Genomic DNA, 22,141 nt, shown 5'->3' with positions numbered 1-22,141 from the left:
CTACTCGGCAGCGCCGAGAACCCGAGCGCCGCCCTGGCGCAGGCGCGACCCTCCCATTTGGCTGTTGGACTTCCTCCAAGGCGAGACGGGCGGAAGACGGCTGCGCATGCGCCGGCCTCCGCGGCGGGCTACGCGTGCGCACCTCGCGGCGACTCGCCGGTTGCCTGGTTACGGCCACTCGCGGCTCGGGGTTCCAGTTCTGCCCGCGAAGTTCGTTTCCGTCCGCGCCCGGCGCTCGGAAAACTGTGCCCGTCTGCCCCGCGCGGAGCCCCGGGAGGGTCCGCAGGCGCCCTTCGAGGCCCCCTGCCTGCTCGGCCCCCTGCTTGCTCGGCCCCCGGCTGCAGCCACGCCGCCCCGCGGCTCGCGCGCCGTCCGCTCCTGCTCCTCTTCCTGCCCCGCCCTGCCCCCATGGAGGCCTGGCTCCCTCGGCGCCCGGTCTGGTCCCCGACACCGCGTGGACGGAGACCAGGACTCCGTTCTGTGTTCCGCAGCCGTTGAGCGGGCGTTTGCGTTGGAGCGCCTCCCCCAGGCAGCGAGTGTCAGGCCGGGCTGCCCTGCTAGCCCCCTGCTCCGCCCGGAGGATGGCACCATCAGAGCCCTCCCACGGTGGATCTTAGGGATGAGGGGGTGCTGCCGTTTGTATCCTCATTTCCCCAGTGAGAATGGAGAGGTTCGGTAGGCGAGGAAGCAGCCACCCAGACCCCGGCCCGCTCACCCGCACACCTGCCTGGCAGGGAGAGGGAAAAGTAGCAGCCTGCCCCCGCTCACCCCAGCTTCTTCCAGAGGGCAGGAAGGGTGGCAGGTGTGCCCACACGCTTGCATCCGCCGGTGGTCGAGCTCCCAGCGGCTGCTGCTGCCAGTGCAGCAGCGGCTGGGGCCTGGCCGGGGTGGGAGGACTCCCTGGTCACCCGTGCGACTCAGAAGCCTGAGAAGAAGGAAGGAGCGCGGTTCAGCTCTTTGTTTGCTGTGACGTTGGCAGGGAGCAGCCACGCTGTCAGGGCCCCAGCGGGTGCGGGGAGAGTTTCAGTTCCTCTGACGTGGCCACTCTGCTAAGCTAACATTTGCCTTGCAGAAATGGAGATCCTAACCTATGTCAACACAGAGAATAGGTGCTGGGGCTCCCTGGATCCACCCCACTGCCCCTGACCCACTTCCTGCAGTCACTTTGTCCCAACAAACCACTCCACAGAGACATGGCACTGTCACCCCCCCCGCCCCCCCCCCCCCCCCCCCCGCCATGGGCACGCAGAGGCAAAGGCGCTGGGGTCTGTCCCCTCCCCCTCCTGCTAAGCCTCTTGAGTGGAGGCCTTCTGGTTCTTGGCCATGTGGGGCCCGGTGTGGAGGAGAGGGCTCTGGGCCCACCATCGGTCGTGGAGGCTGGGGCTCTGCGTCACAGGCCCTCGGCCTCAAGGCCCAGCCTGCTACCTGATGCTGTGTGCCTTCTGTCAGCTTCCTTGACCTCCCTGACCATCACGTCCTCGGCAACCCGGAGTCCAGGCGGGGGAGCACCTACACAACTTGGGGGCCAAAAGGAAATGCTGTTGATGCTTATACCAGAGCAACAGGCACGGACCGCGCTGTCCGGGGTATAGGGTGATTCTGGCTGCAGAACGGGCAGGGGCCCGAGCCGTGGGGGGCGCCCTGCCATGGCAGCTGTTGCTGTTTCTGAGGAAGCGTCCCTCCCTTTGCCTGCAGTGTCACTCGTTCACTCCTTCCTCCTTATCCCCCCAGGCTCCCAGAGGCTGGATACACATGCCACCACCTCCCTGGAGCCCCCCATGGGGGCTGGCGTCAGCTGCTCTTTCCAGAGGGCAAGATTGTTAGTTCCTCATCATGACCGGAGCTGTAGTCACGCGACCCCGAGCACACAGGACACAGGGCTGCAGGCTGCCAGGACGATGGGCAGAGCCTGTGCCAGAGAACCCGGCGTCCTTTCCATCATTGCAGCACCCTGTCATGCTGCGTTTCCAGGATCACGAGAGTCAGCCTCTCCCAGGAGCCTGCGTTGTCCAGGGAGGACTGGCACCGAGCGCCCAGAGGGGGCTGAGCTGAGCTGAGCTGGGACCCAAGTGCCTATGAGAGGCCAGATGCCAACAAGGTAGAATAGCCCACTGGCAGCTCTTCATCGCGTGTTGAAACGGTAATATTTTGGATACAGTGAGTTAAGTGTACTGTTAAAACTTATTTAATCTGTTTCCCTCTTTAACATAGCTAGTCGGAACTTTAAAATTGCGTCTGTACCTGGCCTATTTCCACCGGACAGCACTGGTCTAGACAGTGAGCACATTGTGAGAGGGGATCAGGGGCTCCCCCCCCCCGCTGCCCATGCGTGCCCACCCTGGAGCTGGAGCTTCCCAGATCGTGGAGCTGACACCCAGCCACTTAGGTGATTGTGGAAGGAGCCCTTGGTGGAGGGTAGCCACAGTGTCCCTATAGACAAAGGCTGGTGGTCCAGGGCCGTAAGCCTCTGCCCCTCCCTCCTCCAGGGCATAAAGTAGCTGTAGTAGGGTGTGGTTTGTAAGTGGACGTTTGTAAGACGCTCCTGCTCCACACCAGGGGCTCTGCTCAGCCCCCGACTCTAGTCCTCAGTCCTGGGCACCGAGGCTGGGGGCTTGGCAGGGGGCGTGCTTGACTCTGCCTGGAGATAGGAAGGGGCTGCCTCCGTGAGACAGGTCTGGCTGAGTGGTCCAGGCCGAAAGCACGTGAGGGCCTCGGAAGTGGAAAGAGCTGGCAGACAGGACTTCGGAAGAGGCAGCCATGCAGCTGAGGGGGTCTGCGTGGAGAGGAAGGGGACATCAGTTCCTTCAGGAGACAGCGGATCTGGGGGCGGAGATAGCTGGTGTTTGAGCGTGTTCTGTGGCACCTTGTGCCTGTAAGTCGGCCGGCGGGGTGTGGCCAGGCCTGGTACGAGGAGAGGGCGGCGGCTCCGGGAGGGTGCAGCTGGGGTACAAAGCCAGACCCGTTACATCCTCCCAGACTCCCGGGAGGCCTTGCAAGAGAAAATCCACATCCAGGCTGAGCTTGATGAATGTCCCCGCCCTCAGCGTCGTCATCAGCACGAGCATGGCACTGTCTCATCCCTCGTCTCCCAAGTGTCTGCAGACGTGCCTGGCACCCAGCAGGCCTCAGAGGTCTTTTGTTCCCTTTATCGCTGAGCCAAGTACTAAACATATAAGGTGACACTATAAGTCACAGGAGGGTCGTAGAAAGCACCAGAAGGGCACGGATCCCACACCAGTCGGGCCACAGAGGATCAGAGCCATGGGACTAAGTGAGCAGTATTCTGTTAGCTGCAGCAGGGCTCTGGAAACACCCGAGAGACCTCTCTCACAAAACTACGCACTCGTCGGCCGAGCCCCTACCGCGTGCCCCGCACTGCTAGGAGCTGGGAGTGTGGCCGCGGACCGGCAGGCCAGGCCTCCGCTCTTAGGGGGCACAGACCCTGGACAGCTGCAAACGTGCGCCCGGAGCTGGGGGGCACCGCGAGAGCACCTGGCAAGGCCTGGATCCCACCTGCTGCTGACACGGTAGGGCTAGGGACGGAGGAAAAGAGCACTTGTGGCTGAGGCAAACAGAAGCTTCTGTAGCGGCAAGGGGCAGAAACCTCGAAGTGGGAGATGGGGGGGGGGCTGCCAGCTGCGCATTGCCTGGGGCTCTTCGGGCCCTGCACGGGATCTCCGGAAGCGCGGAAGCTCTCAGGGACTTCCCAGCAAGAATGCCATCGTCCACTTAGCTTCCCCTGCCCTGGCTCTGGCAAGGGGCCAACGAGAGTCAGGAGCCCAGGAGACAGCCTTGGGCCCCTGGGGGAGCAGTGAGGCTGCCGGGCCGGACCGGTGGGGAGAGCTGAATGTCGGGTGACTCCCAAGGGCAGGACCCGGTTCTCTCGCTGCCAGCTGCGTCTGCACCCCTCCCTGCCGCCCTGCACAGCACCAGCTCTCCTCACATCAGACAAAGGATCAAATCAGACAGGAAGGCGAGAGTCCTGAGCATTGGTGGCGATTACGGGGATGGACTTGGAGGCCTGGGGGAAGACAGGAGGGTGGAGCGTGGAAGAGGCCCGAAATGCCCATTGCCGAGTGCAGGCTGGCTGCGGCCGGTCCTGAGCAGCCGCGTTCCTGCCCGAGAAGTGATGCGGCCGAGCGACGTGGGCTCTGTGGGCCCTCCCAGGCCACAAATGGTTAGGAGAACGTGGACCGGGAGAATCAGAGCCAGACCCTGGCTCAGAGAGGTGACACCTGGGGAAATCACCTGCCTCTTTGGACCTCAGCTTTCTCATCTGTAAAATGGGATAGCGCAGTGGCGGGATGACTGGGCGGCATGTGCATTGCAGACGTCACTGGTGGAAATCCCCATGGGGGCCACCTGCTTGCCACGGCGGGCACTGGCAGGATGCTGCCAGCAGGGGGAGGCAGAGAGCCGCCTTCCAGTCCTAGGGTTTCCGGGTGCTGGCATCTGGGACACGCCGGGCTCCTGTAGCATCCGGCCTGGGTGCAGCAGGATGAAAGGTTTTGGCTCCGCACATGGCCCCTAGACTGCGGCCCTCTCCAGGGGCTTCTTCATCTCTGACTCCCCCTGCCCCACCCACCCCCCCAGGACTGGGGTTGGTCTCCCGAGCACAGCAGGTGTTCCGTAAATCCTCCGCGAGTCGAATTTAATGGGACAACAGAAAACGTGTATTTTTCGAGCTTTGCGCTCAGTGATCTAATCCGCAGCTACGGGGGCCAGAAGGCGTTGTTTTCCGTCAAGAACGCCCGTATTCCACACCGTCCTGTCCCCACGAGGGGCGCTGGTACCTGGTGAGGGCCTTGGCCAGGTTTGCACCGTCCGCTTTCCATTGTCCAGACAAGGAAATAAGGTAGAGAATAAGTAACTTAAGGTTACACGCTTTCCTAGGGCTCAGTTTTTTTTTTTTTTAATTTTCTTTTTTTTTTTTAACGTTTATTTTTGAGACAGAGAGAGACAGAGCATGAACGGGGGAGGGGCAGAGAGAGGGGGAGACACCGAATCCGGAAGCAGGCTTCAGGCTCCGAGCCGTCACCACAGAGCCCGACACGGGGCTTGAACTCACAGACCGCGGGATCGTGACCTGAGCCGAAGTCGGACGCTTAACCGACCGAGCCACCCAGGCGCCCCAGGGCTCAGTTTTTAAAAGGGAGAAACGCGAGACCAGGAGGGTCACGGCCCTCAGTGTCGGAGACCCATGGAGCTTCTGCTGGTGCGTCACAGGCTCTGGTGCAGGAACGAGCCCGAGTCCAGTACCGTGTGGACGTGGCAAATCCAACCCGAGACGCTTCACGCTCAGCCCCTGTCGCATTTGCCCTGCAGACCTCTGGGCGGGGCTGCTGCCCGGTTTGGGGGAGACCAGCTTCAGAGTTTGTCACCACAGCGGCCATGCCGTCCCTGCGTCCTGACTACCCGCGGCCTCTGGGGTCGGCTCTGAGCAGCTCCCACTTTTCCCCTGGGGACCCTGAGGCTCAGAGGAGCCAAGTCACCCGCCTCGGGTCAACAGCACCTGCGAGGAAGGTGAAAACAAGGTGACACAAACCGGGGCGGGGGGCACAGCCAGGTGTGTGAGGTGCTGGGGGAGCAGCATTTCCAGCCTGAGCTCGACGGGCGCTGTGCCCTCGGCCCTCAGGGTGTGTCCGTCCGGGAGCCACCGCGCACGTTTGCCCTCATCGAGGCCCACGGTACACACGAGCATCCAGAGTCCAAACGAGCCCTGACCCAGGGCTCCCCGAACGCATCGACCCCCACCGAGTGCTTGGGGACGCAGCGCTTCTGGTCTCCGTCTGCCCGGGCACCCAGCCCGACGGCATTGCTCAGGCTCCCGCTTGAAGCACTTTGTCATCGTGCCGGGGCCCCCGGCTGCGGGACGCTCCCCTCCAAGAGCGGCCGCAGGAAGCTCTCCAGCGCCTGTCTGGGTCCACGGCGCCGTCCCCTCCCACAGGGCTCCTGGGTGTGGATTCTGGATGGGACCGGCCCACGGAAGACTGGGCCGCAGTGAGAGCAGGGCGGCACCAGCCGGAAGATCGGCTCCCCCACCGAGCCCAGTCTCTGGCGGCCGCCGTGCTCCGGAAGCGTGGCCCAGTGGCCCAGTGGCCCAGTGAGTGGCTGGGTGTCGCCCTACCCTGCCAGTCTCATCTGTGGGCGCCGCTGCGGTCCTCTCTTTGCTCTGGCCAGAGGGGTGCGGAGCCACATTTGGGGCTCACCCCGGAACGGTGTGAAGCAAGACCCCAAGCCAGTGATGTGCCTCGGGTTTCCCCGGTGCCCACGGGTGCCCGCATGGTCTAAATCTGTGCCTTCCAGTGTGGCAGGGTGCAGCCACGTGCAGCAGCTGAACACGTGGCCGGTCCACACTGAGGAGCACTGATAGCCCGAAACACACACTGGATTTCAAAGACCTAGTTCGAGAGAGGGAGAGAGAGAGAGAGGAAAATAATGTAAAATATCTCATTAACTGTGCGTCAATCACATGTTGAGATGACAATTGGTTGGACGTATTGGATTATTAGGATGTATTAGTAAACTTCACTTGTTTATTTTCACTTTAACGTGGCTGCGAAAATATTTGAATTGCATGTGGAAGGTGCAACTCTGAATCATCCTTGAGACCCCGGAAAAGTGCTCCCCGCCCCCGCTCTCAAACAGGCAGTCGTGAAGGAGAACCACCCTTGAGGAAGCGTCAGGAGGGCAGGTAGGGCAGCGCCCGTGGCGGGTTCATGTGTTTGGGATGCTGAGAAGTGCAAGCCTCGGATCCCTGGGAGTGACACCCTGAGGAGGCACAGGGACCCAGGGCAGACGCCCTCGCTGGCTGATGGCTACTGCTGGCGTTTGTGGCCCCCGGGACACACATTCGGGCCCTGAGAGGTATGACCTGGGACCCTGTATTGCCTGCTAGGGCTGCCGTAGCGGAGCCCCGCAGACTGAGTGGCTTCGCGGAAATGAACTCCCCCATAGTTCTAGAGGCTGGATGCCTGAGATCCAGGTGCGGGCCGGGCTGGTCCTCTTGAGGTTCTCCCTCCTGGGCTCGCAGCCGGCCTTCTCCTCCTGTGTCCTCACCTGCTGGTCCCCATGGGCGTGTCTGTGTCCTGATCTCATAAGGTCACCCGTCAGATCGGATTAGAGTGCGCTCTAACAAGCCCGTTTTACCTTAATTACCTCTGTGAGGACCATGTCTCTAAATACAGCCACATCCCGAGGTCCCGGGAGCTGCGGTTTCAACATAGAAATTGTGGGGGGTGGGGACACGCTACTGAGCCATAACAGATCTAAGTCAGGGCCTGTGCCCCCCCTGGGGGGGCCTGTGGTGTCCAGGTGGGCGTCCTTCTGACGGTAGGGACTGGCGGATCAGGCCGGCTCAGGTTGTACGGCCAGGAATGAGGACCACGGGGTGGAGGGAGGGCCCGTTGGCGGCGGGGGCTCTGGAGCCAGGAGAGCGGGAGCGGGTTTGAGCCCCAGGGAGAAAATGGGTGGGAATCTCAGCCGGCGCTTTGGAGTCGGGGGGTGGGGACGAGTCCCTGAGGAGGGGGATGCAGGGCGGGCGGGGGACATGACGGAGCAGCCTGTGGTGGGGGACGAGCCTCCCCCAGGACCTTGTCTGCTGCCCCACGCCCAGCGTGAGTTCCAGCAGGGTGAGGCTCGAGGGGGCACCACCGTGCTCCTCTGCGGGCCTCCTTCACGCTGCCAGGAGCTCCAGGGTCTTTGAGGAGCAGAGAGATCCCCCAGAGACCAGCGGGACCCCCCCCGAGGCCCATCCTGCCACGCCAGTGGGCCCCACAACCTGAACAAACTTCTTGGAAGTTCAAAGGCAGCTAGGCCTTCCTTTCTGCTAAACAAGTAACTGAGGTACAACGGAAAAGGAAATGTTGTTGGAGCGAACAGCTCAGTGACATTTAGCTGTGCGCCCAGCACCCCTGTCTGCTCGCACCTCTCCTGCCCCAGTGACGGTCCCTGCCCTCCCGCCCCGGCCCTGGGGCCACGCTGTGCCCTCCCACCGTCTCAGGGCTCACCTGCTCTGACCACTGCCCACAGATGAAGGCCCACACCGTGTGGCCTGCGTGTCAGGCTTGTTTTACTCAGCGTCATGTTTTTGAGGTTTGGCCACGCTGTGGGGCGTCTCAGGGCTTCACGGGGTTTTAGGGCTACATCGTATCCCACTGGATAGAATTAGTCTGGGTCCTCGAGAGAAACGGAACCAATGGGGTGCATATATGTATAAAGAGGTTTATGGTGGGGAGCTGGCTCACAAGATTATCCCCAGATCTGTGGTCAGCACGCTGGAGCCCGGGAGGGTCTATGCTCGGGTTCCAGCCTGAGTCTGAAGGCCTGAGAACCAGGAGAGGAGCCGGTTACCCTCTAGTCTGAGAGTCAGCGGGCTTGAGACCCAAGGAGAAGGGATGTCTCAGTCCAAGCGCAAAGGCAAGAAAGGACCCATGTTCCCCGTCAAGCGTGAAGCCGGAGGCCTTCCCTCTCACCGAAACTTTTTGTTCCATTCGGCTGTCAACTGATTGGACGAGGCCCACCCACACTGGGGACGGCTCTGCTTTATTCCATCCACTGATTCGAATGTTAATCTCGTCCAGAAACCCTCTCGCGTTGGGCCAAATGGCCCAGCCAAGGTGACACGTGACATGAACCATCACAGTGTCATCTATATTTTGTCCATCCGCGCATCAGCTGACCGGCGTTTGGGCTGCTCCCACCTCTCGGCGGCTGTGAGCAGTGCTGCTGGGAACACGTTCATGTCTGGACTTGTTTGGCCAACTTTAATTTCTTTCGCGTGTACACCTAGGAGTGGCATCTCCGGGTGCTGGGAGTTCTTTGGGCACATTTCAGGCTGGGTCTGCTTCCTTCGCACACAGAAGTTGGGTCGCTTCCCGTAGTCCTTTCCCCGGGACCTCTCGTCCCATCTGGGTGGGGGGCTGGAATGAAGCATCCGGAGTCGGCGAGGAAATCTGCGGGTGACGCTTGTACTGCGGTAGGCCGGGCCCGCGGGGGCGGGTGACACTTTGAGGCAGGAGGAGCCCAGCAGACGTTCCCTTTGTTAATCTGGCTCCAGTCCACCGGCTGGGGTGGGGCCGGTGGAGATAGCAGCATAGGTGGGAGGGCAGGGGAGGGGGCCCGTGTGTGGGGGCCCGGCCGGGGCCAGTCTGACATCCCTGTTCAGCAGGGCTCCCTCGGCTTCATGGAAGCTTCCCCACTCCCTGTGTCACCGCCGTGGTGTCCCTGCTCAGGCACTTCGGCGGTGGCTCCCTTTGCCCTCCTGCTGGGCCCTGGGCCCCTCCCTGTGCACCTGCTGTGTGTAGTGGGCTTCCTGGGTCCAAGTGGTGCCCTGCCCCCTAACTGAGGCAGAAGGGACCGCCTCCAGCCTGGTGCCCCAGCAGCCGCGTCACCCCAGGTTTGGGAGTCCCCTGAGATGGGCTGCTCGTGCCCTTGCTCACTCGTGTCCCCGGCTCCCTGCACAGGGCCTGGACCAGACACGTGCAGAGACAGCTGCTGAACTTCTGAAGACGGCGTAGTCCCAGCACCCCAAGGGCCAGGGCCGGGCGGTCTTCGTCCCTGGCCGTCCAAGGGGGCAGAATTGCCGCCTCCCTCCGAGTAGGCCGGCCCCGCCCTCTGCCCCCCATCCCCAAGAAAGCGAGCCGATGCCACAACCAGGTTTGGCAAAATCTGGATGACCATCGGCATTCCTTTTATTGCAAATCGGTTAACAAAAAAAGATGAAAGAAAAAAATACATCCTTTTCATCACCTACAGTTTTGCACGTAGATCACTTTTTTAAAAAGTTTCCTTTTGCTGTAAACTACACTCTATTTTTTCCCAAACCCCGCAAGAATCAACATCCTAGGGCGAGTCTGGTCATGCCCACTAGGGACGCACAACACTGCCCCCGGGGAGGCCGGAGGGGCTGCCTGGAGGAGGCCGACGCCCGCCGGGCAAGGCGGGCAGCGGGGTGCCCTCCCCAGGTTTGCTCTCATGAGCTACGGGCCTGGCAGCCGCGGGTCAGGTGGCAAGGCCCGGGTCGTGAGCCCAGCCACGCTCTGACGTCCCTGTCAGCACGACCCCGGACACCCTGGACAGACTTGTTCATTCAGATTTTTTAAACAAAATCCACCTTTAAAAATGTATTTACAGACATTTAGTTTGCCACAGGCTTATACTTGATATCGCAAGTGTCTGCTCCTTCCCTGGGCACGTGCTCCCCCCCCACCCCCAGACCGGGGGTGGGGGTGGCCCTCAGGCAGGATCGCCCCCCCCGCCCTTGCCGAGGGCACCGCCTCAGCCGCACACACCAGGCCGTGGGATGATCTGTCTCTGGGAACTGAGGCCGGACACAGCCGTGTTTCTCCAAAGTCTTGAGAGACTGTTCTGGGGTCTCGTCAATCTGGGGCCGTGAGGGGTCTGACCCCGCGAGCTGGGTCTGGGCCCCAGGTGCTGCTAGTCCGTTTCCACTTGTCCTGGAAGAAAGTGTCCACGCTGAGCTGCTGGGGTGGCCCGGGCAGTGTCTTTCCCCAGAAAAGGGTGGGATTCCTCCACGTGGCATCCAAGACGGGTACCCCACAGCTTACACAAAGCTTAAGTATCAAGGCCAGGGGCAGAAGAGCTTCTAGAAGGAACAGGAACTCACAAGACCAATGAACAGCTATGTAATACTGAACCCGAAACAAAGATTCACGATCGGTACCATGAAATGTGCTCTTGGTGCCCCCCCAAGGACACATCTTTAAAAGCATGTTTTCAAAGCGATCATTACAAAAAAACCCCACCGAAACATAGAAACCACAATTTACATTTTACAACATTCCTATTTTAAATGCAACTTAATCCACACGCCAAAGGTGTGGGGGTTTTGCCTGTTGTTTGCCTCGAGATGCAGCTTCTCACACAAGGCAGGGGACCTGGGCGGGTGGGAGGGGGCTGGGCGCGGGGCGGGGGCATCCGGGGCCACGGCGGCAGGCCCACACCCCCTTCGGGACAATGCTGGTTCAAACCTCCCTTGTCCAGCATCCTTTCTTTTTGGGTTTTGAAGAAGAAAACAAAAAGTCAATAAATAAGTGGCATTTATAAATCCTGAATCTTTGTTTGTATTTTACAAATACGTAACAATGTCATAAGTAGGAAATTCATGACTGAGACCTAGTTTATTTTCTCGGAACAGACAAAACTTGTTACCTGGAGACATAGAAAACATTACGTATAAATAAAAAGGCAGTGTTTCCTCGTAAAATAAAAGTACATAAATAAATACTAAAAAAAAAAAAATTAAAATCCTCATCCTTTTATTTTGTATAAAAACACGATTCTTAAGAAAAAGCCCCTTTGGTCAGTCCCGGTGTCTGCCGAGCGCACGCAGGCGCCCCAGCGGGGCTTGGGAAAGGAAGCACGGGGTCCCGCTGGGGCGCCGGCTGTTTACTTGAGCGCCTCTGGAATGTGGGCGATGTGGGACTGCGTGCTGGTGGGCGGGCTGGAGATGCCCTCGGACCAGTCAGAGACGTGGGAATGCGGTGACGAGCTGGACCACTGGTCGGGGGACTCGGGGGACGGGGTGAGGAAGGGGTGCTCAGGCACCTGCAGCTGGTGGCTGGGGGTGTTGTCCGCGGGCGAGGAGGAGTAGCTATGCTGCGAGGGCGGGGTCAGGAACTGCGCGGTGGTCATGGGCGGGGCCAGCGTGGCGGGCAGGGCCTGGCTGTCCTGCGGCAGGATGGTGTGCACGGCCAGGCCGCCGGGGCCCAGCGGCTGCACGTCTGCCTGGCTCGGCTCCCCGCCCAGGAAGCTCCGGCCCACGTGGCCACCGGCGGCCGAGGCCACGCCGAGGTGTGGCTGGGGCGGCTGGGGCTGCAGGTTGGGCGGCTGCATCTGTAAGTTCTGCTGCGGCGGCTGGGTCTGCACCAGGTGAGGCTGGCCAGCCAGGCGCGTGCCGGGCAGGGCCTGGTAGCTCATCATCTGGGACAGGGCGGCCGTGGACAGGCCGGCGTGCAGCGGGCCCATCATGCTGTGCTGGAGGGCCGGGGCCTGCGTGCTCAGGGTGCCCGGCGCCACGTTCCCTCGCAGCGGGTTGTACTGGTTGGGCACCAGGCCGTTCTGCAGCCGGGACAGCCACTCGCACTGGCCGTTCAAGCCCGCGGCCCCACCCACGGTGAAATTCACGCCGCCGCCAGTGCCCAGGACCGTGCTGGTGCTGGAGGCCGCGGGCAGGTGGGAGAGCCTCGGGGGTCCCGCCTCGAAGGCCAGCCGGCCGCCCCCGCCCAGCCCTGCCATCTCGGGCTTGGCGGCCACGCTCAGGTGGCCGACGCCCAGGTGGGTGTCAGGCATGCCGGGCAGGTGGTTGAGGGGCACGGCCGGGGACTGCTGGAACGGAGAAGGCAGGAGCGGCGGCGAGGCCACGTCCGACAGGTAGCCATGCGGCGACTCGAGGGAGTCCACGGGCGACAGCACGCTCGAGCTGTCCAGCAGGCAGCCCTTGCCGTCCTGGGGCTTCTTCCTGCGTGCCTTGAGGTCTTTGGCCTCCTTGCCGCCGCAGGCCAGGCCCTTGGTGCTGGGCTTGCGGGCCTTCTTGCCCTGCACGGCGGGCTTGAGGTTGCCCAGGTAGCTGCCGGGGGAGCAGAGCGGCGGGGACAGCGTGGGCGCGCCACCCAGGGCCGTGCCGTGCAGCTGGGGGCTGCGCGCCAGGCTGTACTCGTCCAACAGCCGCACGATGTCGTGATGCATGCGCTCCTGGGCGATGTCACGGGGCAGGCGGTCCATGTGGTCTGTGATGTCCCGGTTGGCGAAGTGGTCCAGCAGCACCTTGGCGGTCTCGTAGCTGCCCTCCCGAGCGGCCAGGAACAGGGGCGTCTCCTCCTGGGAACGGGCAAAGGGGAGGTGGGGGGGTCGCCAGAGGACCCGCCGCGGGAGACGGGAGGCCCACGTCGACCCTATCCCTTAACCGCACCGTGACGTGGCCTCGTGATGTCTTAAAGAGGAAATAGCCCTAAATACGTCTTCTGAGACCTGCTCCCAGGCAGCCCGTCGGGTTCTAGATTCTGAATCGCCAGGACTTTACCTTTGGGAGGGGCACAGACACCACTGGAAATCTACACCTGTGGCCTCTCTCTCCTCCAGAACGCCGTAGCCACAAACAGTGCAGCAATTTCAGGGACCTGGGGATCCCTGAGGGGCGTCCTTGGGCACCCCGGGGTGGGTTCCCCATCCACACAGTCCCCAAGTGACCCTGACGTCTTGGCTCCTTCCGAGTCTCGGTGTTCTCATCTATACGGTGGGCGTGCCACACGTCCCCGGTGAGGCTGTTGCGTGGCCTGACGGGGCCTCTCTGGCTCACACAAGGCTTTGGCCACGGCCCGATGCCCTTCCGGCGGCCGCTGCATCTCTGAGGCTCAGTGTCCCCAGTGGGAGGCGGCGACAAAGCCTGGCCCGCAGGGGACTCAGGGGTTCCCGGGTCCCAACGGCTGCTGTGTCCCCCAGGAAGGAAGGAGGGAGACCCAAGTCGGGTCAGGGAGATGTGGACAGGGCTCGGCCGCCAAGGAGCTGGAGAGCAAAGCGTTTCCCTCGCTTCGGGGACAGACCACAGCAGTGACGGGCGAGTTCCGTGTGCAGGCAAGTGGCCGCTCACGCTTAACCGGGGGCCTCGCCATGTGCCACGCCCCCGCACCACCAGCGACAGGACTCTACGTGCACCACCCGCCCGGTGACGGCCAGGGACAGAAAGTGCGGCGCAGGTCGTGGGGACACGGGACAGCTGCGGTCGCACCCTTTACGGAGCTGAGACGCACGCGCCCGCCCGGGAGGTGTCGGCGAACGTGGTCAACGAGGGAAAAGAGCTGGTGCCACCCACGCACGAGCTCGGGGGCCCTCACCGGGACGGCCCACGTCTGGAGTTTCTGCCCACGGCTCGGTGGTCCCGTGGCCAGAAAGGGGTGGCGCCGGGTGAAGGGACTCGCCAGCCTCGCCCGGGCCCCGTGCCGCCGGCCCGCGAGCCCACCTTGTTGTTTTGCATGTCCTTGTTGGCCCCGTTCTTCAGGAGCACGACAGCCGCCTCCACGTTGTTCACGGCGGCGGCCCAGTGCAGCGCGGACTTGCCTGTGTGTGGGGCAGAGAGGAGGTTGGGGCAGGGCAGGCGGCATGGGGCCCACCCACCGCGGGCTGGACTGCGCGGCCCGGCTCACCCAGGTCGTCCACGGCGTTGACGTCGGCATGCGAGTTGACGAGATCTTCCAGCATGCCCTCCACCGCCAGGCGGGCGGCCAGGATCAGCGGCGTCGTGCCATCGTGCATGCGCGCGTCCAGGTCCGTGGCTCGGTTCCGGATCAGGATCTACGCGACAGAGGAGGGGGCAGGCTTGGCAAACGGGAGTCGAGGGCCGCCGGCGACAAAGCCCCCTCTTGGACCAGCCCGGGCGGTGGGGGGGGGGGGGGGGGGGGGAGCAGGAAGGGCGGAGCTCCGCCGGCCACCGCTGGAGGATCCAGGGGCCGACGCGCTCATCTAATCCTGCCACCACCGCCCAGGACCCACAGGGGTGAAGTCCCCGCCCAGCCACAGCGGGCAGAACCACGTCTGAGTCGCGGACTCAGACCGCTGAGACCCGCCGTGTCCCTGCAGACACACAGAAGAGGGGCAGGCCCTGCCTCACGTGCCGCTGTGCCCGGGGCCACAGGCGAGAAGGACAGTCCCTGCCCACCGGTGGGTGAAAAGGGCTGGCCTCACGCCCACGAGATGCCCGTGGGAATTTACGTGTCTCTGTGCCACCAAGGCCGTGGGAGCAAACAGAGCCTGCTCCAGGGGGCTCGTTTCAATGCTCCTCTCCTCTCTCACTAGCCTCACTGCCTACATCTGCAGCAAGATAACGTGCTAAAAACTCACTAAATTACAGCTCTGTGATGACCCCCCCCCCCCCCCCCCCCCCCGCTTATGCCCCACCTTGCCTGTCTGTTGAGGGCACGGCTGCTCGGAGCCTGTGGACGCGCGGCAGGGGAACCAGTTGGAGGCTTGCAAAAGGAGCCCGTGTGGGGATGTTCCCCAAAAACCCAGACGTCCAATTCCCCGGACCCACCCTTGCCCCGGGCTCCCAGCAGCAAGCCGCAGCCCCTAAACCCTTCTTTTCACCGCCGCCGCCAGCTACGCCTCCAGCCAAGGCTGATCGGGAGGCGGGAGGCCGTGATGGGCCGCCACAGCGGGACCAGGAGGCCGTCTCGGGTGGGGGTGAGGAAGCGCTGCCACCTCCTGGCGGCCCGCCTCCCCCGCGAATGCGCGACTCAGAGCGCCCGTTCAGCACGAGCCCCGCCGAGGTTACACTTGGTATCGGGGCTCTGGGGCTCCGTGAGCCCGGTCGACAGCCCTGACCGGGAGGCAGAGGGGCTCGCGTGGCCGCAGCTGCCCACCTGGAAGACGCCCTGCGCGTCGGCAGACACGGCTGCGTGCAGCGGGGTGCGGCCCATGTTGTCCTGGATGTTGGCGTCGGCGCTGGCTTCCAGCAGGCGCTTGGCCGCGTCGGAGCGCGAGTAGCGGGCAGCCAGGTGCAGGGCGGTCTCGCCAGTGCGGTCCGTCTGGTTGTGCAGACTGGCGCCCTGATAGATGAAGTCGGAGATGACGGCGGGCGCGTCCTCCTCCTCCTCGCTGTTGCCCGTCTCCAGGCCCCCTCCGCTGCAGGAGGCGATCATGAGGGGCGTGAAGCCGTCTGTGTGAAGGCAGGGACAAGCGCTCCGTCAGGAAGGCCGGCCCCCGGCAGCGGCCCCAGGGCGGTGCTGCCGGTCCCGCGGGGCTGGGCACCCACGGCCATGCCGCCCGGAGCCACCACAATCAACCTGAGCTCCCCAAGGGGCAGAGCCAGGTTCGGCCACCAACTGGCCGGAGGCAATGAGGACCCTGCAGCTTGGCCTCCTGACCCGCCCGGGACCTTCAGCAATAACCCACCCGAGAACAAGCGACGTAACAGTCGCGTGGTTGGGAAACCCACAGCTTGGCCGCTTCGAGACAAGAAATTAACTTGGCGGGCAGACAGCCACCCCCAGGACAGAGCCAGCTAAGGACACGGCGTCTCCTGGGACGTCTTGTCCCGCTCCAAGGAGAGAGCACACCTTGCCCCCGTGCTCGGCTTCCTGAATACTGACCCCAGGCAGGCGGCTGGACAAGGGGGACCCCTAGAGCCTCTGGGGGGGGGGGGGCGGTGCGGGCGGCCGGCTGTGCACCTACCCGGCCCTCGGACGTTCACATCCATGCTGTCGGCGTCGGCCTCGCCCTGGGGTGGCGTGGGGGCCATGGCGGACACACGCAGGTCGGCAGCGTCCAGGTGCTGCTGGGTCCACTGCCGGTGATCTGCCTGGTCATCCAGGTCGGGGAGAACCACTGGCTCCTCGAACTGAGGAAGGGGTGAGCAGAGAGTCCTGTCATGGGGGGGGGGGTCCCGGGGCAGGGCTGAGGCCGCCCGGGGAGGCCCTGGAGCCCACCCGACTCACCCGGAACTTCTTGGCCTCCAGATCCTCGTCACCCCACTCGTGCTGGCTGTCGTCCATGAGAGCACCATCCGACGCGTTCTTCAGGGGCCTGGGGGCAAGGGGTCGGGAAAGCGACGCTGAGCGGGGCTCCTCCCTGAGGCCACGGCTCGGGTGGCCGCCCGACGCCCTCGGACCGCGCGAGGTGAGGCCCATGGGCGCGCAGGGGGCGGCTCCCGTCTCCCCCACGCCCCCCACGGGCCGCAGCGGCATCCACTAACTTGAGGCCCACGGAGTCCTCGCCGAGGGGCTCCCGCCGCTTCTTCTTGCTGGCCTCTGACACCTTGAAGCCCTCCGGGAACCAGAGCTGTCCATGCTGCCGCCGACGCTTGCGGGACAGCAGCACCCCGCAGCCCACAAAGAAGAGGAGCACGAAGGCGGCCACGGCCACGTACATGAAGTGCAGCTGCGGGGGCGGGGGCGGCTCCACGGTCTCACCTGCGGGCGCCGGGACATCAGGCGGCGGCTACGCGGCAGGCCGGCAGCCGGGGGGCAGCGGACTGGCTCCACAGCTGGGCGCCTCCTCACCCACCCTCCTCCAACCCGCCCCCCAAAATAAGGTCATTTTCTACGCGATTAATCAGAATTGCAAACTATCGCTAAATTCTCTCCTGCACCAGCCAACTATCTGGAGACGGCTTCTACTTTTTTCTCCTTTAAGGGAGGATTAGCCAACTTCAAATCACTGCACTCGCATGGAGCTGTTAAGACAAAGGATTTAGGAGGATTTTCAAGATACAAACTTCAACACTTCACATGACACCGATCAATTCTTCTCTCTCTCTCTCTTTTTTAAAAAGCTGTAATGATTTTGAAATAATACCCAACAAAGAAAAATCAGGGGGATGAGAGGGGGGAGGAACGGGCTCCTACTTTCCGGCAGATGTGTCTGTCCGTCCCCCTGGGCCAGCCACACCGACAGCTGTCATTACGGGGAGGGAGGGCGCACCAGGCAGAAAATCCCAGAAAAAGTGGTTCCCTAGCTCTGGATGGCATGACGCGCACACACCCATAGGCGGCAAATGGCACAAAGAACAAGAACGTTTTTGGAGGGGGGACTAGGAGACTTGACCCCTCCCCGGTAGGCTCTTCCTAGAAGCCAGCAAACTGTCCCCAAGGGAGCACGGCTGGGGTGGGCCACTCACTCTGCACGGCCTCGATCTTGTAGGGGATGTTGAGGCTGCCCAGCGAGGCGAGGGCGCCCAGGAAGGCGGCCACGTCCGTGGCACTCTGGAAGCATTGTGAGGACGACTGGACACACTGCCGGTTGTCAATCTCCAGGTAGACAATGGATCTGGGGGGACACGCAGGTCAGGGGGCTCAGACCGCAGGTTTATGCCCTGCCGCCGCCCAGTTTACCCCTCCGGCTCAGGCATGGTCCCGATGCGGGGAGATGCTCCCAGAAAGGGAGGGCGGTCTGGGGTTGCAGGGAGCCAGGTCTGTACAGAATGACGTGGGGGGTGGGGGCGGGTGTGGGGGGGTCAGTGTGCTCTGTCTCCAGCCCCGCAAACCCAGCCCACGGCAGGTGCTCCCCAGACACCCCTCAAAGCGCTCTCCCACCTGGCCCTGCCACCCTCCACTGTCCCCTTGGGAGCCACAAGCACCCTCTCCCCCATCTCAGAAGGACAGAGACCTCAGGGGTCTGGTTCCCATCTGGGAGCTGACCCCAGCGCTGGAACACGGCTGGGCGGCGGGGGGGGGGGGGGGGGGTCAGCAGCTCCGGCAGGAACGCCGCCGGCGCGGGGCCCTATCAGCCCTGGACTCGCGGGACCCTCGGTCTCCTTCACCCGCAGGCCGGGAGGCGGCGCCCTCCCCCGCACGCGCGCACTCACCCGCGGATGTCCATGGGGTCCAGCTCCCGGCGCCGGCGGCCGGCCCCGCCGCCCGGGAGCAGGGCGGCCTCCACCCGGTCGAGCAGGGCCCCGGGCGCGGCCCAGCCGTCCACGGCGCGCTTGATGGGGTGTTTGCGCAGCTCCTCCTCGCGGCCGTAGTAGGGGAAGACCATGGGCTGGCCGTGCGCGTCGCGCTTGAAGACCACGTTGGTGTGCAGCAGGCGGCTGAGCTCCCGCAGGAAGTGCAGGGAGTTGTTGCGCAGCTGCGCGGGCGGCGTCAGCACCACCAGCACCAGCGCGCCGGCCGCCAGCCGCTCGGGCACGTGCTCCGCGCAGTCCAGCCCGTCCCACTCGCACTCGGCGCTGTTGCAGCCCTGGTCGCAGTGCCCGTCACCGAAGTGGTCCTTGCAGTACTGGTCGTACAGGGGGCTGCAGGCGCAGGGGCGCTCAGGCGGCCGCCGCCGGGCCCCGCCCACGCGCCCCTGGCCCGGCCTCCCGCCCCCCCCCCAAGTCCCGCCTGAACCCCGCCCCCCATTGCCCCCGCCCCCCGCCGCCCGGCCTGAGTCCCGCCCACGCCCCAGGCCCCTCCCCCCGGGCGCCCCGCCCCCCCCACGCTGCCTCACTTGCACTGGCCGTCCGCGCGCTGGCAGTCGAAGCCGTCGAACAGGCACCCGGCCGAGTTGCACTGGCTGTCGCAGCGGCCGTCGCTGAAGTACTTCCAGCACTGCAGCGACTGCGAGCAGTTCTGCCAGGGGTCGTTGAAGTTGAGGGAGCAGTCGCCGCCGTCCCAGCCGCACGCGTGGTTGTTGCAGCCCAGGCTGCACACCTTGTTGCCCGCCTCCTCGCGGCACTCGGGCAGCTCGCACGCCTCCTCGATCTGCGGCGGGGGGATGTCGACGCCCAGGCCGCCCCCGAAGCTGTAGTCCAGGATGTGGCACAGGAGCCCGTTGAACTTGGCGGGGCACAGGCAGCGGTAGAAGGGGCTCTCGGGCATCGGCTCGCAGCTGCCCTGGTTGTAGCAGGGGTTGCCGCCCACGCAGGGGCTGCCGGCCGGGAACTGGCACTCGGGGCCCGTGAAGGGGCCCAGGCACAGGCAGGTGGGGCTGCGCGGGCCCGAGATGCACGTGCCGCCGTTGAGGCAGCGCAGGCTCCCGCAGGCGCGCGCGTCGTTCTCGCACGTGGCGCCCTCGAAGCCCTGCGGGGACAGGCAGCCGCGGGCACGCGTCAGGGGGACCCCTGCCCGCCCAGCGATGCCGCTGCCTCTCTGCGCCCCCCTCCCAGGAGGGGAGAGGATGCGCGGGGCGCTGAGGAACCCAGCGGGGCACCGCACCGGCGGGGGTGTGACACCGCATCTCAGAGCCCAAAGCCTGCCCGCGCCAGGAGCGACCCTGAAGGTTCAGCTCCGGCTCCTCCCGGTGTTGGCTCCCCCACCGTAACCCCTACCGGGAGAAGTCGAGATGCTGAAACAGGAAGTTGGGTGTGTGCAAAGGGGCGTGGCCAGTGCCTGCACAGTCTTTCCCTAAAGCTGACACTGCTCCGAAACCTCTCGCGCTCGCTCTCGGTAACGAGGGAGGCTAAGCCCAGCTCCAACCAAGCCCCGCCCTCTGGAGCATGGTGTGTGAGGCATCGAGGGGGTACCCTCCCGCCACCTGCGGACCAAGGAGCCCCCCACGGCTGCACCTACCGCCGGGCACTTGCAGATGAACCCGCGGGCAGTGTTGGAGGCCACGGCGCAAGTGCCCCCGTTCTGGCAGGGCCTGCCCTTACAGCCGTTGATGACCGACTCACAGCGGCGTCCTGGGGACGAGAGCAGGCGTGAGGGGCTTGCCCGGCCCCCGCGGCCTCCGCCCCACCTTGCCGCGGCACCCACCTGTATGGCCCGCGCGGCACTCGCAGTAGAAGTCGTTGACGCGCTGCACGCAGTTCTGGGTGCCACGGGCGTCGCAGGGGTTGGACAGGCACTCGTTCACGTCTCCCTCACAGCGCTCGCCCACGAAGCCGGGTGGGCAGGCGCAGCTGTAGCCGCCGACCTGGTCCACACAGGTGCCGTTGTTAAAGCACTTGGGGCCCCGGGAGACGGGGTCGATGAGGGGACTGCAGTCGTCCACGTTGACCTCACAGTGCACACCTGCAGAAGCGCGGACGCCGTCGGGGGCCTGAGCGGGCCACGCGCCGGCCCGGCTCCCTCCTCGGGGCGCTCCCCTCGGCAAACGGTCGGGATGGGACCACACAGACGCTCAGGAGAGAGGATGCTGGCGACAGGGGCAGCCCGGCTGGGCCCCCCACCCCCCCACCCCCCGCCTCACTCGGTCAGCCCCGCACCTGCCTTCTGCCCCCACAAGGCAGAGCGGAAGCTTGAGCTGGGCCTAGGGTGCTTCCGGCCAGGGCCCGGCCTGCCCACTTTCCCCTGGGGCACAGCCCTGGGGCGTGGCTGTTCCTTACCCTGTGTGCCCCGGGGACAGGAACACTTGTAGGTGTTGATGAGGTCGATGCAGGTGCCCCCGTTTTGGCATGGGTGGGACAGACACTCGTTGATCTCCTCAGAGCAGTTCACCCCGTGGTACCCGGCCACGCACTGTGCAGGGAAACAAACGAGGGGTGGGGGCCTGTGGCTTGGTGGGCGGCTGAGATGCGGCCCTCTACCCGCTGTGCAGGCTGACGGGGCCACACCACAGGCCACTCTCTTGATCCGTGAAGGCTTGAGTTCCTCACACCCGGTCGGCCCAGAGGGAGACCCTTGCCCAGCCGACTCTGATAAGCTGAGGGTCACTGCCCGGAGCTCAGGCCAGAGCGCGTCCTGTGGCCATGAGGTGGAGGCCCCGGGGCAGGTGTCAGCTGAGCCCGGAGACAGAGCTCTTGGGGAGGGGACCCAGACGGAAACCCCACCCATATTCCCGGGTATTCTTCTTCTTCCCGGCTCCCCCCGCCACGGGACGCCTCCACCAGGCAGTCTTCCCTGATTACCACCGCCCTCCCTTACTGGGACTGCGTAAAGTCGGGTTTAGTCCTCCCCACGGAGCCTGCTCGCGGCCCGGGGCCTGCCACACTCACAGCCGGCACCCCTTGCCCCCCCGGGACGGGTCCCCACCTCGCAGGAGTAGCCGCCAGGGTAGTCGGTGCAGGTGGCCCCATTCTGGCAGGGGCTGGGCGAGCACTCGTCCACCTGGTCCTCGCAGTAGCTGCCCGTGTAGCCGGCCTGGCAGCGACAGTGGTGCGTGTTGCCCGCGTCCATGCAGAGCCCCCCGTTCCGGCACAGGTGGGTGACGTTGATGTCTGGGGGGCGGGGGAAGCAGAGGGAGGGGGCCTCAGACCTCCTGGCGTCAGGGGGTGGACACCCGGCGGGGGGGGTGCGCCGGGGAACCCTGGGCCGGGACGGGCCGCGGGGTTACCTCGGCGCCGTGCGGCCACCTCGCAGGACACGTTGGGCACGTCGCAGTAGAGGCCGGTCCAGCCGCTGTGGCACTCGCAGCGGTACAGGGTGTTGGTCTGCCAGCACTTGCCGCCGTTCTTACACGGTGAGGAGTCGCACCAGCGCACGAGGTTCTGGGGACAGCGGGGGTCGCCTGTGTTTACGCTCCCTCCCGGGGCTGACCCCGCGAGGCCGTGCGGAACACGCAGAACCTCGCGCCCGCGCGGGCTTGTGAGCCCATCCTACAGACACGGGAACTTGAGGCCCCTGGGCCACCACCCCCCCGACCCCCCAATCGGGAGCGGCCTGGGGCTGGGGCTCTCGTGCTCGGGGCCTCAGCAAATCCCGAACACCCGCAACCTGTCGTCGAAAGAGTCCTCTCTGTAAGTAAGCTACTCTGTCGGAAGCCTTGTGAC

General features: G+C 64.5%; 2 protein-coding genes across 9 annotated transcripts in view; one reads left to right on the top strand and one right to left on the bottom strand.

Moving 5' to 3' along the window:
- The first annotated feature begins 60 nt into the window (after positions 1–60).
- Positions 61–9,687, top strand: LOC122205367. Of its 7 annotated transcripts, XM_042913719.1 has the most exons (6): positions 61–626; positions 1,073–1,109; positions 1,450–1,565; positions 1,732–2,140; positions 6,587–6,694; positions 7,590–9,687. In XM_042913719.1, exons 1-4 carry the CDS (start codon positions 107–109, stop codon positions 2,055–2,057), a joined length of 999 nt encoding a protein of 332 aa, XP_042769653.1. In that variant the 5' UTR covers positions 61–106; the 3' UTR covers positions 2,058–2,140; positions 6,587–6,694; positions 7,590–9,687. The 7 variants fall into 7 exon arrangements, with proteins under 7 accessions (XP_042769653.1, XP_042769648.1, XP_042769650.1 ...); XM_042913714.1 differs by lacking the exon at positions 1,073–1,109 and having other exon boundaries at positions 61–675; positions 1,732–2,098; XM_042913716.1 differs by lacking the exon at positions 1,073–1,109 and having other exon boundaries at positions 61–675; positions 9,465–9,687.
- NOTCH1 (notch receptor 1) overlaps positions 9,659–22,141 on the bottom strand; it is a 44,261-nt gene continuing 31,778 nt past the window's right edge. For both annotated transcript variants that reach the window (XM_042913704.1, XM_042913705.1), the window contains exons 20-34: positions 21,706–21,859; positions 21,405–21,589; positions 20,759–20,891; positions 20,187–20,444; positions 20,001–20,113; positions 18,940–19,511; positions 18,317–18,745; positions 17,630–17,778; positions 16,706–16,922; positions 16,449–16,536; positions 16,186–16,351; positions 15,375–15,670; positions 14,163–14,310; positions 13,979–14,076; positions 9,659–12,840 (exon numbers count right to left, since the gene is read on the bottom strand). In XM_042913704.1, the coding sequence (XP_042769638.1) occupies positions 11,410–12,840; positions 13,979–14,076; positions 14,163–14,310; positions 15,375–15,670; positions 16,186–16,351; positions 16,449–16,536; positions 16,706–16,922; positions 17,630–17,778; positions 18,317–18,745; positions 18,940–19,511; positions 20,001–20,113; positions 20,187–20,444; positions 20,759–20,891; positions 21,405–21,589; positions 21,706–21,859 (4,437 nt within the window). In that variant the 3' untranslated portion in view covers positions 9,659–11,409. The remainder of the gene's footprint in view (positions 12,841–13,978; positions 14,077–14,162; positions 14,311–15,374; positions 15,671–16,185; positions 16,352–16,448; positions 16,537–16,705; positions 16,923–17,629; positions 17,779–18,316; positions 18,746–18,939; positions 19,512–20,000; positions 20,114–20,186; positions 20,445–20,758; positions 20,892–21,404; positions 21,590–21,705; positions 21,860–22,141) is intronic.

This window comes from Panthera leo, chromosome D4 (genome assembly GCF_018350215.1).
Source record: "Panthera leo isolate Ple1 chromosome D4, P.leo_Ple1_pat1.1, whole genome shotgun sequence".
NCBI lineage: Eukaryota > Metazoa > Chordata > Mammalia > Carnivora > Felidae > Panthera > Panthera leo.
Note: the sequence above shows the minus strand (reverse complement) of the source record. Positions and strands in the feature narration are given on the sequence as shown.